The following is a 15997-nucleotide window of genomic DNA, read 5'->3' on the forward strand; positions in this document are numbered from 1 at the left end:
ACTTATGAACTGAAATATATGTTTGGTTTAATTTTTGATATATAGGTACCACTTAATGGACAGGTTTATGAACTTTTAACTGTCTTCATGGACTGGATTTCGGACCATCACCTTAGCAAAGTGAAACTTGAAGAATCTGGAATGGATGGTGAAAAGCCACTACTCAGATTTGCTTCTCAGAGAAATGATATTCAGGAGAAGTGTGTAAAGGTTTGTTTTTTTTAAATTTGAAATGTATGGCTCAGTAGACACGAAGATTTAAGAAGGAAAAATATATATATTGAAGGTATTTTTGATGGAAAATTGACCATAATAGTTAGTTCCAAACAGATTCATTTCAGACTTAATAAAGACCTAATTTCTTTTTCCCATTTCTGACAACAAGGAAAGTGTATTAAGCAGCTTGACATTACAACCAAAACACATTAATTGTTGAAATGACTACTGCAATAGAAGTTTCATATATTAGCACCATTTTGCCTTGTAATTTTAGGTTGAATCCATTAAGAAAAATGACTATGTAGTGAAAGCTAAGTTCTAAACCAGTCAGTGGTTGAGGCTGCTGTTCTCATTCAGAAAATGTTCACATCAGCCCTGAACTCAAAAATTGCAAAAAAAAAAAAAAAAAATTACCACTGCCAAGCAACAAAACTGCTGTGTGGTGGGCAAATAAAGATGTTAATCCTGTTTTTCTGATAAATGGAACTGACTCACTTTAGACCTAAGGACACACACAGGATATTCCTTGCAAATGGTTACCAAACAAGAACAGAATAACTTAATAAATCAGATATATACAGAACACTCTATCCACCAACAGGTTATACATTCTTCTCAAGTGGAGCATCCTCCAGATAGACTACATGTCAGGTAACAAAACAAGTCATAACAAATTTTAAAAGATTGATATTATACAATATTTCTCATCGTACTAGAATGAAACTACAAATCAAGGAAGGAAAATGAGCAATTCACAAATATGTGGAAATTAGAAAACACACTCTAAAACAACCTTTGGGTCAAAGAAGAAACCCTGAGGGAAATTAGACAGAGTAACTTGAGACAAATGAAAACAAAAGCACAACCTACCAAAATTTATGGGATGCAGTGCTGAGAGGGCAGTTTTTATAGCTGTAAATGTTTAAATTAAAAAAGAAGAAAGTTCTAAATCAACAACCTAACTAGGAGTTGGTTTGAAAAGATCAACAAAATTGATAAAGCACTAGGTATATTAAGAAAACAGAGAAGACTGATAACTCAAGTTGGAAGTGAGAGAAGGGATGTTACAACCAGTGCCACAGAAATAAAAAGGATTATAAGACAACACAGAAATAAAAAGGATTATAAGAAAACACTATGAACAACTGTATGCCAATAAACTGGATAGCCTAGAGGAAATGGATAGATTCCTATAAAAACACAACCTTCCAATACTGAATCATGAAGAAACAGAAAATCTGAACAGATTGATCATTAGTAAGGAGACTAAATCAGTAATCAGATTCCCTCCCAACACTGAAAAGCCCAGGATCACATGGTTTCCTGCAAAATTCTGTGAAATATTTAAAGAAGAGTTAACATCAGTCCTCCTCAGACTCTTCCAAATAATTGAAGAGGAGGAGCACTTTCAGACTTATTCTTTGGGGCCAGCATTACCGTGATACCAAAGCCGGACAAAGAAAATATGAGAAGACTGCAGAGCAGTACCTCGATAAATATTGATGCAGAAATGCTCAACAAAACTAGCAAACTGGATTCAAAAGTATATTAAAAGGATTATACACTATGACCAATGGGATTTATTTCTGCAATGTGAGGATAGTTCAATATACAAAAATAAATCAGTGTAATGTACCACCTTAACAAAATGAACGATAAAACCCATTATTATCTCGGTTGATAAAGAAAATACACTTGACAAGATTCAAATCTCTTTCATGATAAAAATACTCAACAAACTTTGAATAGAAGAAACTACTTCAATATAATAAAGAGTATTTATCAAAAGCCCACTGCATGGTTATAGAACACCGTGTGACTTCACTCCTGCCTCACTGTAGCTCTGCTGTACCTCACTTACACCCTGTACTTCAGAAATACTTTATGACTAAGGCAGCTCATGTCTCCTCCTCCTACTAGGTGTTTTTGTTTGACAAATAGCTACTCATCCTTCAGAGTGTAACTGTTAGGAATCACTCCTGTTACAAGACTTTTCTTTATTTACCCTTTCATATTTTAGTATGTAATTTATCTAGACCAGGGATTCTGAAATTGTGATCCCTAGATCTGCAGGAACATCGTTTGGGAACCTATTAAAAATACAAAATCTACACTCTCCATCCAGACCTATTAAATCAGAAGAAATTCTAAGGAGAAGGACTTAGGAACCTGAGGTTTAACAAGCCCTGCAGGTGATTTTGATGTGTGCTGAAGTTTGAGAACCACTGATATATGTGTATTACTCTGTTTATGTTGCTTATAACAAAATACCTGGAACTGGGTGATTTATAAAGAAAATTAAATTTATTGCTTACAGTTTCTGAGGCTGGGAAGTCCAAAGTCCATCTGGTGGTGGGGACAGTGACCCAGGGGTCTCACATTGCAAGATGGTGGAAGCAGAGAGAACAGAGAGAGAGTGACAGACTCTTCTATTCTTTTAAAGCTCTCAGAACCACACCCCTGACCACTATTTTTAATCCATTCACTACAGCACAGTCCTGCAATCCAATCACCTCTTCAAGGTTCCACCTTTCAATTACCATAATAGGATTTCCTACCCTCTTAACAGTCACAGTGGGGGCCAAGTTTCTACTACATAAAACTTGGGAGACAATTCAGGCCTCAGTGAGTTTTGGGGGGACATTATTCAATCCATTACAGTATGAAAGTGAGATTATTTAAACAATATAGGTACTCTTAGATATTTGGCTTTTAGTTTCTTCATAGCAAACATTGCTGCCCCCCCATTTCATTTCATTCATTTCATTTTTTTCATGAATCATTTTATTTATATTTTTATATCACTCTGAATACCAAGCCTTTTCCTACTGAATTTATATTCTTTATCCAAACATAAATATAAAAGTTCTTTGTTTTTTATCTTTTGAATGTTTCAAAAGATTTAGAATATTATTTTGTCCTACTAACATAATAATGGTCCTTGTTCATGGGATGGTGGGAATAGGGAATTGTGAACCCTTTCTGAAGTTGCTTTTTTTGTTGTTTTGACTGCTGGCCAGTATGGGGATCTGAACCCTTGACCTTGGTGTTTTCAGTGCAGTGCTTTAACCAAGTGAGCTAATCAGCCAGCCCTAAAATAACTTTTAAAAATTTTAAGGTCATCTGGCAGTCTTTACATTAGCTGTATTCTCTTTTGCTTTCTTACTGTGATGATTTGACATCAGGTTGTCAGAATTTTTATATTAATCGGTGAAGAACATTTTCTGGTTTTTTTCCCAAGCTGCCTGATTTCTGACTGTCAAACTACCTGACTAATCTTTTGTAAAACAAGAATAATAAAGTTAGAGTGGCCCCTCTTTGAGTGCAGAATCCTGGCTACAATGTATCCTGTTGTATCCAATGTATTCTTACTCTGCTGGAAAGTTTTTATTATGGAAAAATATACATAATATAAAATTTGTCATTTTAACCACTTTAAAGTGTGCAGTTCAGTGACGTTAAGTACATTCACATTGTCATGTAACCATCACCACTGTCTATCTCCAGAACTTTTTTTATCATCCCAAACTGAAACTCTGTACCCATTAAATAATAACTCCTCATTCTTTCCTCCTCCCAGCTCCTGGTAACCACTATTGTACTTTCTCTATAAGTTGTACTATTCTAGGTACCTTATATAAGTAGAATCACATAATATTTGTCCTTTAGTGTCTGGCTTATTTCATTTATAATGTCCTTAGAGTTCATTCATATTGTAGCATGTGTCAATTTTATTCCTTTTTAAGCTGAATAATATTCTTTTGTATGTATATACCAATTCTTGTTTATTTATTCACCCACTGATGAACATTTTGGTTGTTTCCACCTTTTTGCTATTATGCATAATCCTGCTTCAAATTTGGTGTTTTTTGTTTGTTTGTTTTGTTTTGTTGGTGGCTGGCTGGTACCAGGATCAAATCCTGGACCTTGGTGTTATCAGCACTACACTCTGACCAACTGCACCAACTGGCCAGCCTCTGAACTCGGTGTTTAAATATCTGTTCCAGTCCCTGCTTTTGATTCTTTGAGTATATACCCAGAAATGGAATTGCTGGATCATATGGTAATTAATTCGATGTTTAATTTTTTGAAGAACCACCATACTGTTTTCTGTAGCAGCTGCACCATTTTACACTCCTACCACCAATACACAAGAATTCCAATTTCTGACATCCTTGCCAACACTTATTTTCTGTTTTTTTTAATAAACATTCTAATGGGTGTGAAGTGGTATCTTATTGTGGTTTTGAATTGTATTTCCTTGGTGACATTTTGTGTATCTTTGGAGAGATGTCTACTTAAGTCCTTTGCTTATTTTTAAAACGGGTTTTTTGTTATTGTTGCTGAGTTGTAGGAATTCTTTATATATTCTGCGTATCAGTTGCTTGTCAGATACGTGATTTGCGGATATTTTCTCCCACTCTGTAGGTTGCCATTTCACTCTGTTGATGTACAAAAGTTTTTAATTTTGATGAAGTTCAGCTTAACTATTTTTGCTTTCGTTGCCTGTGCTTTTGGTGTCTTATTCATGAAATCATTGCCAAATCCAATATTGTGAAGCTTTTCCTTTTCTGTGTTTTCTTGTAAGAGTTTTATAGTTTTAGCTCTTACATTTGGGTCTGATCCATTCTGAGTTAATTTTTGTATATGGTGTAAAATAATGGTCTTCATTTTGTTGCATGTGTATATCCTGTTTTTTAACACCATTTGTTAAAAGACTGTCATTTTTCTATTGCGAGGTGTTGGTAGTGTTGTTGAAAATCATTTGACCATATATGCAAGGGCTTATATTTCGTTCTGTTCTATTGGTCTGTATGGTGTATGTTAGTACCACATTGTTTTGATTACTGTAGATTTGTAGCAAGTTTTGGAATCAGAAAGTATCATACCTCCAAACTTTGTTCTTTTTCATGGTTGTTTTGGCTACTCATTGTACCTTCAGATTTCATATGAATTTTGGGATGAGTAGTAGTCTTTGACATATAAAAGTTTTACATTTGTATGTGGTTAAATCTGTATCCTTCCTTTTATTATTTCTGCCATTTGTATCAACCCTAAAGAAAAGTTCCTTGCCCTGACATTTGGTAAATGTTTAACTTTATGTTTTTGGGCTTTCCATGGTTTCGTGGTAAACTTTCAAATATATAATTTATCTACAATATATTTTGGTGTTAAGGAGTGTGGTATAGACCCACCTTTAAAAAAATAAAGGCAGTAAACCAGCTGTCTTGATAAATTTGTGGAATAATTCCTGTTTTATCCCAATGTTTTGAGATGCTGTCTTTATCATATGAGAAATCTACTTATGAGTTTGGGTCTATTTTCATGGTCATTGTTCTGTTCCATTAATTTGTGTTTCTGCACTACTACCACAGTGTTGCAAGCATTGTAGATTTAACACATGTTTACATATGGGAAGTGGAAACCTCTGATTTTTTTTTTTTTCCAGAAATAGTTGATTATCCAAAAGTATTTAATTTTTTTCAAATTTTAAAGCCTTTTTACTTTTTATTGTTACTGCATTTTATTTTTAGATTGATTTCCTAAGACTTGGTACCATCATAATAAAAATCTTACCCTGTAGCACATGCTAAATCCCTCCAGAACATGCTAAATCCCTCCCTTATCCAATTAAGGTTTTATGTCCTTAAATGAAGCTTATAGTTTTTTACATGTGTATTGCATATTTTCTCTTTTATTCGTTTTACTAGATGTAGTGGATTGAATTATGTCCCCCACAAACTCCTTGAAGCTTGAATTGTGTTCCTCAAGTTTTGTGTATTAGAAACAGCCCCTACTGTGACTGTTAAGAGGGTGGGAAATCTCATTATGGTAATTGAAAGATGGAGCCTTAAAGAGGTGATTGGATTGTAGGACTGTGCAGTAATGAATGGATTAATAATGGTGGTCAGGGGTGTGGTTCTGAGGGCTTTAAAAGAAGAGGAGAGTCTCTGTCTCTCTCTCTCCCTCCCTCCCTCCCCCCCTCCCCCTCCCTCCCTCCCTCCCCCCCTCTCCCCTCCCTCCCTCTGTCCCTCTCTCCTTCCCTTCCTCCCTCCCCTCTCTCCTCTCTCTCCTCTCTCTCCTCTCTCTCCTCTCTCTTTCTCTTCTCTCTCTCTCTCCTCTCTCCTCTCTCTCTTTCCTCTCTCTCCTCTCTCTCTCTCTCCTTCCACCATCTTGCAATGTGAGACCCCTGGATCACTGTCACCACCACCAGATGGACTTTGGACTTCCCAGCCTCAGAAACTGTAAGCAATAAATTTTATTTTCTTTATAAATTACCCAGTTCCAAGTATTTTGTTGTAAGCAACAAAAATGGATTAATACACTAAGTATGGAAATCTTGGTTTTGTGAGTAGTATCTTTTTTCTTTCTTTAACATTGTATATTGATGGTATTTGGAAGATTTTCTGATTTTTGTATATTTAGCAACTAGACAGTTTACTGAAATTGCAACTGTGGCTTTCAATTAAAAGTTCAAATTCCTGTTTAAATTGCTCATTCTTTCAGTAAGTTTCCATAACTAACCTCTCATTCTTCTTCCTATCAGTCCTTTAAGATAGCGCCACTGGGGCTGGCCTTTGGCTCACTTGGGAGAGTGTGTGCTGATAGCACCAAGGCCCTGGGTTCGGATCCCATATAGGGATGGCCGGTTAGCTCACTGGCTGAGCGTGGTGCTGACAATACCAAGTCGAGGGTTAAGATCCCCTTACCAGTCATCTTTAAAAAAAAAAAAAAAAAAAGATAGCGCCACTGGTATAGAGTCACAGCTGTGTGCCTAAGGCTTCTTCCCAGGATCCTGGAGGGTAGCTTTGCCCAACCACAGCCGACTAGGCTGGCTGAGCCCGCAACCATCCCTACTGAGCCTGTGGGAAGGTCTGGTCTTTGAAGTCAGTGTGCGAGGGCTGCATCTCCAGATGCCCAGATGGCCTGCATAGGCATAGATCAGAGGAGGATGCCCTCAGACCCTCTAACCAATGGCAAGCGCCCCAGCCTCACTTCCCCAACCACTTTTCCCACTGTGAGGAAGAATGGTCTGAGATGCTAATCTCCTGCCCTCTCACAGTGGCTGCCTTGTGATTAAGCTAACTTATGCTACTGCAAAGACGCATGCTTTGGTCTTTGGCTTTCCCTGAGAGCAGCAAATGGACTCCTCTTGGCTCAGTAACAAGGTCAGTTTTTAGCTGTTTAGTTGACTTTCTTGTGTTTTCTGGTTAAGCACATCATATTGTTTAGAAGTACTGAAAATATTGTCTGCTTTTCAGTGTTAATTGTTTCATTCCACTTTCTCATCATCTTGCTTTAGAATAATGTTAGTAGTAGACGTGATACTAGGTGGTATCCCTGTCCTGGTGTGCCTTTTATTGTGTAACTATATGCTAGCAATATACAATCTGAGAATGAATTTAAGAAAACAGTTACATTTTCAGTATCAAAAGAATAAAATATTGAGGGAATTGACTTTTCAAAAGAAGTGCAAAACTTGTACTCTGAAAACTGTGAAACATTGTTGAAAGAGGTTAAAAAGATTTAAATGAAATAGAAAGATATCCTTGTTCTTGGGTTGGAAGACTTAATATTGTTAAGATGCCAGTACTTCCCAAATTAATTTACAGATTTGGTGCAGGTCTTATGAACATCCCAGATGTCGTCTTTGCAGAAATTGATGGGCTGCTTCTGAAATTTATGTGGAACTGCCATTGACCTGGAATATTAAACTTGGAAAAGGACAAAGTTGAAGGACTCATACTTCCTGATTTTAAAATTTACTACAAAGCTACAGTAATGAATAGAGTGTGATACCAGAATAAGAATAGACATATAGATGAATGGAATAGAGTTGAGAACCCAGTAATTGATCCTTATATTTACACTTAGTTTTGATGTGATACAAAAACAATTCAACTAGAGAATGAATAGATTTTCAAATATTGATGGTGACACAACTGGGTACCTGCATGCAAAGAATGAGATTACACTCCTACCTCACACCAAATACAAAAGTGAACTCAAAATGCATCAAAGGCCTAAACATGTAAGATGTAAGTGTAAAACTCTTGGAAGAAAACATGTAGGTAAATTTTTGTAACCTTGAATTTGGCAGTATTTCCTTAAAACTCACAAAACCTACAAAACCCACCAACAACTAAAGAAAAAACAACAGATAAATTGGACTTTTTATGCTTCATCGGATACCAATCAAGAAAGTCAGAAGACAACTCACTGAATGGAGAAATATTTCCAAATCACATATCAGATAAGGGACTTCCATCTTGAATATTAAAACAAAACAAAAAAATCTCTTACTACTCAGTAATGAAAAAGACAGCCCTGTTAAGAATGCTCAATGAATTTGAATAGACCCTTACCTATAAAAAATATAAATGACTAATAAGCACATAAAATGATGCTCAATAGCATTAGTCATCAGGGAAATGTAAATCAAAAGCGTGATGTACCACTTTTACACAAGCCACATAATCATCAATTTTGACCAAGTTGTGAAGAAATGAAACTCTTGTAACACTGCTGGTGAGATCATAAAGTCGTATAGCCACTCTGAGAAACAGTCTGGCAGTTCCTTAAAAGTTTAAACAGAGCTGTCCTATCACCCAGCAATTTTATTCCTAGTGGTATAGTCAAGAAATCTGAAGTCATATGTGCACAAAAAAAATTTGTGCATGAGTGTTCATAGCAACATGATTTATAATAGTCAGCAACCAAAATGTCCATCAACTAATAGTTATATCTATATGGTGTAGTATTCTTTGGTAATAAAAAGGAATGAAGTATTGATTCATATTACAATATGAATAACATAATGCTAAGTGAAAGAAGCCAGTCACAAAAGACCACATATTGTATGATTCCATTTGTATGAAATGTCCAGACTAGGCAAGTTTATAGGCAGAAAGTAGATTAGTGATTGCCTGGGGCTGGGGTAGTTGGGATGTTGTGTTGGAATGACTGCTAATAGGTAGGATTCTTTGGTTTGGGGGTTGATGAAACGTTCTAAAATGGTGTTGTGATGGTTGTACAACTCCATAAATGTATTAAAAACCATTGAGTTGTGCAGTTTAAATGGTGAATAGTATGGCATACGAATTATATCTTAAGCTGTTGCTAAAAACCCAACAACCACCACCACAGTGGAAACAGAACACAATCAGGCCTACACAGTGCTCTTAGTCTTAGGTAGGTAGAGGGGGTAAAGTGTCCAAAACTTAGATTTAGAAGACAAGTATTTGCCACTCCTTTCCTATTTTTATGCTCTTAACTTGAAGAGTCTAGGTCAGTTGATTATCTTGTATTCTTAATTTTTTTCACATGCTTTCTTGTGGTGTTATGTAACTTGTTTCTCGCAGGAATAGGGAATTCTATGTACTGTATCTTACGTACCTATGTCCAGTCCCATTTGAAAGATTTCCCTCTGAAAAAAATATTTTTTCATTCTTTGCCAGTTTTTAATCTTGAAATTTTTAATTTAGAGTTTAACTATATAAAATTTTACTGAGATTATGACCTTAACAGAGTATGTGGTTACCAAATTCCATTCATGCATTACAGACACCTCCTAAATTGAGAGATAATAGTACAAAAGTACTATTATTATATTCAAAAGTACTATTATTTCTCAACTTAGGAGGTGTCTGCAATTTTTTTCATTTCTTTGAGCTTTCATTGTTTGAATTCTAGAAAATAACTAAAGACTAGTAGGAAGCCAGTGAAGAATGTTAAAGAGAAAGTAACATCAGGTTTATGCTTTAAAAGGATCACACTGGCTGTTTTGTGGAGATAGGATTGAAGGTAAGCAAGTGTCTATGCTGGGAAAATAATTAGGAAACTTTAGTAGTTTAAGTGAAATAATAGTAATTTGGATTATAGTGTTTGCTATGGAATTATAAATGGACTATTCAGAAAATATTTAGGAGGTAAAATTGATGAGACTTGATAATGGATCCCATATAAGAGTTGGAGTGTCAAGATTGGCTCACAGTTTTATGATTTTGCAACGAGATGAATGTTGGTAGAATTCAGAGTAGGAAATTTGGAGATCTGGGTATGAGGAGGAATCTTATATGTTGAATTTGAGATGCCTTTGAGATATCAGAATGGATGTATCTGGTAGGCATTGCCATAAGGGGCCAGACCACAGTGGAGAGGTCTGAGCTGGATTTATAAATATGGGAATCATCTGTATTGGCTTATACTGAATCTTGATGAACTCCAACATTTAATGATCAATCAGGTGAATGAGGATGAACCAGCAAGAGAGTCTGATAAATAGTGACCAGAGAAGTAGAAGGAAAACTAGGAGAAATCGATGTCACAGAAGCTGAGGAAAGAGAATATTTGAAAAGGTAGTGCCGGATGTTGCTGTGAGATGTCAAATAGGACTTTTCAAACTCATATGTTTAATTTTATACCTATGATTTTGTATCCTGGCTTTTATTTTCTTTATTAATGTTTTTTCATTTGCTCATTGTTTTGTGTTCCTTTATGATATGGCTAAGTCAGCTGCACCCACAAGAGGAGGCAGAAGATGGCTCAGGGAAAGAAAAACGACAGTTTGTATACTCAGGGGTCCTAGAGACAGGAGGCACAGCATGCTATTCAGAACCCTATGGGAAAGACACCAGTGGGGTGAGAAGACAGAAGACAGAAGCAACAGGAAAGCATTAGGCCAGAGCCATTATTTGGGTTTCCACAGGAAAAGCAAGGAGGGGCAGGGTGCCCAGTTTAGGATTGGCTAGTTAGAATAATTCCGGCAGGCTCTAAACTAGAGGGGTGGTTTCTAGTTGTCTGGTACCTGTCCCTGGATGACTAGGGTGGAGGAATATTGCTTCCTGGGGTGCAGGGGCTAGATAGAGAAGGTCTAGCTCTGGGTTGGTTCGTTTGCATATCAAAGGCATGCTCCTAGAGGAGCCCTTTGCTGGCTCTGCGAATTGGCTGGCCCAGGGAGAGGCAGTCTCCCCAGCTAAAAAGGTTTTTAAGATGTCAACACATACAGAAAATAAAAAATATGTACACAGTACACTCAAAATCTTTAGTCCACTGAGTAGGTATAGTTGACTTACCCATTCCCCTATTGTTAGACAATTAAGTTACTTCCAGATTTATATTCTTATAACCAATGTAGCAATAAATATCTTTGTATATGTGCTTTGGAGGGGTGTATTTTGGCTGATTTTCTTAGGCTGGTATCACAGAAGTAGGATTATTGCATTAGAGCCTTAGAAAGTATCTCTGTGGTCTCGAAATCATTTAGCAAGATGACATTTTTGAAGCAAGGCTCGTAGATATCTTTTACAGTTTTTTTTATTGTTACAAATTGACAAGATATTTATGCAATATACACATGTAAAGAGGAAAGCAAATGTTACTCCAGTTACTGCAATGCAACTTAATATTTTTTAAAAATACCCTTTCATATATCTTTTTCAACACAAATTATATAGACATATTTATATAAATGGGATCACTACTACATTTGCTCTTTTGTAACTTGCTTTTTTCCGCTCCAGAATATGCCATGGTATTAAATATAAATCTAGGTTATCCTTTTTAATGGAGATATATATACACACTAAAATTTATTAAACCATTTAAGTAAGGTTCATAGAGATGTTTGGAAAGGTTAATCTCCACAAATTCCTAAATGTGTTATTGCTGGATGAAAGGAAATACATATTTAAAATTTCAAATACGTATTGTCAAACTGTATTGCATATGGTTTTAAAGTGAAGGTTTTTTGTTGGAGAACACTTCTTTTTTCTTTTTCTTTTTTTTTTATTTTAAAGAAAATTTTTAGAAAATTGTGGTAATTGATTTCAGACGTCTGAAAATACTGTGTTTTTTTTATTTTCCATCATTTTATTTTTAGCTTTTGCCTGTAATGACAGAGCAGCTACAATGGATGCCATTTGTGAATGCCAAACTTCACGAACCTTTTATAAAATTTGTATATTGGTCCCTAAGGCAGCTAGATGCTGGAACACAGGTAATTGACTAATAGGAATCCATCTTCAAGTAAGACTTCATTTGTATTGTTTCTCCCAATCTTCTTGTTTTGCAGATTTTCTTTGCATGTGTTCTCTTTATATTTCAGAATAATCTTGTCTGTCTATAGGATATCATGCTAGTATTTTGATAGGAATTGCATTAAACCTGTATATAAGTTTGAGAAGAATTGACATTTTTACTCTTTTCAGTCTTCCAATTAATGAACACAGAATGTCTCTTCGTTTATTTAGAATTATGATTTTTTTTTATCAGTGCTGTATAGTTCTCAGCATAAAATCACTGCATGTTTTTTTTTTAAATTATTTTTTATTTTTCTTAATTTTATTCTATCGATATACAATCTGGTTGATTATTGTGGCCCATTACCGATACCTCCCTCCCTCCTCCCTCTCCCCCCTCCCTCCAGACAATGTCCTTTCTGTTTGCTTGTCGTATCAACTTCAAGGAATTGTAGTTGTTATGTCTTCTTCCCCCCCACCCGGTTTGTGTGTGTGTGTGTGTGTGTGTGTGTGTGTGTGTGTGAATTAATTAATTTATTTTTAGCTCCCACTAATAAGTGGGAACACGTGGTATTTCTCTTTCTGTGCCTGACTTGTTTCACTTAATATAATTCTCTCAAGGTCCATCCATGTTGTTGCAAATGGCAGTATTTCATTCGTTTTTATAGCTGAGTAGTATTCCATTGTGTAGATATACCACATTTTCCGTATCCACTCATCCGATGATGGACATTTGGGCTGGTTCCAACCCTTGGCTATTGTAAAGAGTGCTGCAATGAACATTGGGGAAAAGGTATACCTTTGACTTGATGATTTCCATTCCTCTGGTTATATTCCCAGCAGTGGGATAGCTGGGTCATGTGGCAGATCTATCTGCAATTGTTTGAGGAACCTCCATACCATTTTCCATAGAGGCTGCACCATTTTGCAGTCCCACCAACAATGTATGAGAGTTCCTTTTTCTCCGCAACCTCGCCAGCATTTATCCTTCAGAGTCTTTTGGATTTTAGCCATCCTAACTGGGGTGAGATGGTATCTCAGTGTAGTTTTGATTTGCATTTCCCGGATGCTGAGTGATGTTGAGCATTTTTTCATATGTCTGTTGGCCATTTGTATATCTTCCTTCGAGAAATGCCTACTTAGCTCTTTTGCCCATTTTTTAATTGGGTTGCTTGTTTTTTTCTTGTAAAGTTGTTTGAGTTCCTTGTATATTCTGGATATTAATCCTTTGTCAGATGTATATTTTGCAAATATTTTCTCCCACTCTGTTGGTTGTCTTTTAACTCTGTTAATTGTTTCTTTTGCTGTGCAGAAGCTCTTTAGTATGATACAATCCCATTTGTTTATTTTTCCTTTGGTTGCCTGTGCTTTGGGGGTCGTATTCATGAAGTCTGTGTCCAGTCCTATTTCCTGAAGTGTCTCTCCTATGTTTTCTTTAAGAAGTTTTATTGTTTCAGGGTTTATATTTAAATCTTTAATCCATTTTGAGTTGAGTTTAGTGTATGGTGAAAGGTGTGGGTCTGGTTTTATTCTCCTGCATATTGATATCCAGTTCTCCCAGCACCATTTGCTAAAGAGGCAGTCCCTTCCCCAGTGAATAGTCTTGGTGCCTTTGTCAAAGATCAGATAGCTGTAAGTGTGTGGGTTGATTTCTGGATTCTCTATTCTATTCCATTGATCAGTGTGTCTGTTTTTATGCTGGTACCATACTATTTTGGTTATTATAGCTTTGTAGTATAGCTTAAAGTCAGGTAGTGTTATGCCTCCAGCTTTATTTTTTTTGCTCAGCATTGCTTTGGCTATGCGTGGACTTTTGTTATTCCATATAAATGTCTGGACAGTTCTTTCCATTTCTGAGAAAAATGACATTGGAATTTTGATAGGGATTGCATTGAATTTGTATATCACTTTGGGTAGTATGGACATTTTCACTATGTTGATTCTTCCAATCCAAGAGCATGGGATATCTTTCCATCTTCTTGTATCCTCTCTAATTTCTCTCAGCAGTGGTTTGTAGTTCTCATTATAGAGATTTTTCACCTCCTTGGTTAACTCAATTCCTAAGTATTTTATTTTTTTGGTGGCTATTGTAAATGGGCAGGCTTTCTTGATTTCTCGTTCTGCATGTTCACTATCGGAGAAAAGAAATGCTACTGATTTTTGTGTGTTGATTTTGTATCCTGCTACTGTGCTGAAGTCATATATCACCTCCAAGAGTTTTTTTGTAGAGGCTTTAGGCTGTTCGATATATAGGGTCATGTCATCTGCAAACAGGGACAGTTTGACTTCATCTTTTCCAATCTGGATGCCCTTTATTTCCTTCTCTTCTCTCATTGCTCTGGCTAGTACTTCCAACACTATGTTGAATAGGAGTGGTGAGAGTGGGCGTCCTTGTCTAGTTCCTGTTCTTAAAGGAAAAGCTTTCAGCTTTTCCCCCTTCAGGATGATATTGGCAGTGGGTTTGTCATATATGGCTTTAATTATGTTGAGATACTTTCCGTCTATACCTAACTTATAGAGGGTCTTTGTCATGAATGAGTGCTGAATTTTATCAAATGCTTTTTCAGCATCTATAGAGATGATCATATGGTCCTTGTGTTTGATTTTATTAATATGGTGTATCACATTTATTGATTTGCGTATGTTGAACCAACCTTGCATCCCTGGGATGAATCCCACTTGATCGTGGTGAATAATTTTACATATGTGTCGCTGTATTCTGTTTGCTAGTATTTTAGTGAGGATTTTTGCCTCTATATTCATCAAGGATATCGGCCTGCAGTTTTCTTTTTTGGTTATATCTTTACCTGGTTTTGGTATCAGGATGATGTTTGCTTCATAGAATGAGTTTTGGAGATTTGCGTCTATTTCAATCTTTTGGAATAGTTTGTAAAGAGTCAGTGACAATTCCTGTTTGAATGTTTGGTAAAATTCTGCTGTGAATCCATCTGGTCCTGGGCTTTTCTTTGTTGGGAGCTTTCTGATAACAGCTTCAGTCTTCTATTGTTATTGGTCTGTTCAGATTTTCTACATCTTCATGGCTCAGTTTTGGGAGCTTGTGTGTGTCCAGAAATTTATCCATTTCCTCCAGATTTTCAAATTTGTTGGCGTATAGTTGTTTATAGTAGTCTCGAATTATTCCTTGTATTTCAGATGCATCAGTTGTCATATCGCCTTTTTCATTTCTAATTTTTGTTATTTGAATCTTCTCCTTTTTTTGTTAGCCATGCTAATGGTTTGTCAATTTTATTTATCTTTTCAAAAAACCAACTTTTTGATTCATTGATCTTTTGTATTGTTTTTTGGGTTTCAATTTCATTAAGTTCTGCTCTGATCGATCTTAATGATTTCTTTCTGTCTGCTTACTTTAGGTTTGGATTGTTCTTGTTTTTCTAGATCTTTAAGGTGAAGTGTTAGGTTGTTCACTTGCCATCTTTCCATTCTTCTAAGGTGAGCATTTAATGCAATAAATTTCCCCCTTCATACTGCTTTTGCTGTATCCCACAGGTTTTGGTATGATGTATCATTATTTTCATTAGTTTCAATAAATTTTTTGATTTCCTGCTTGATTTCTTCTTGGACCTATATGTCATTAAGTAGAATGCTGTTTAATTTCCATGTGTTTGTATAGTTTCCAGAATTTCGTTTGTTATTGATTTCTAGTTTTAATCCATTGTGGTCTGAGAAAATACATGGGATAATTCCAATTTTTTTGAATTTGTTGAGACTTGATTTGTGACCTAATATGTGATCTATCC

General features: G+C 35.9%; 1 protein-coding gene across 2 annotated transcripts in view; it reads left to right on the forward strand.

Moving 5' to 3' along the window:
* CCDC138 (coiled-coil domain containing 138) overlaps window positions 1-15997 on the forward strand; it is a 108206-nt gene that overhangs the window by 41845 nt on the left and 50364 nt on the right. For both annotated transcript variants that reach the window (XM_063086551.1, XM_063086552.1), the window contains 2 exons: window positions 46-210; window positions 12101-12217. In XM_063086551.1, the coding sequence (XP_062942621.1) occupies window positions 46-210; window positions 12101-12217 (282 nt within the window). The remainder of the gene's footprint in view (window positions 1-45; window positions 211-12100; window positions 12218-15997) is intronic.

The sequence above is a fragment of the Cynocephalus volans genome, chromosome 2 (assembly GCF_027409185.1).
Source record: "Cynocephalus volans isolate mCynVol1 chromosome 2, mCynVol1.pri, whole genome shotgun sequence".
Taxonomy (NCBI): Eukaryota; Metazoa; Chordata; class Mammalia; order Dermoptera; family Cynocephalidae; genus Cynocephalus; species Cynocephalus volans.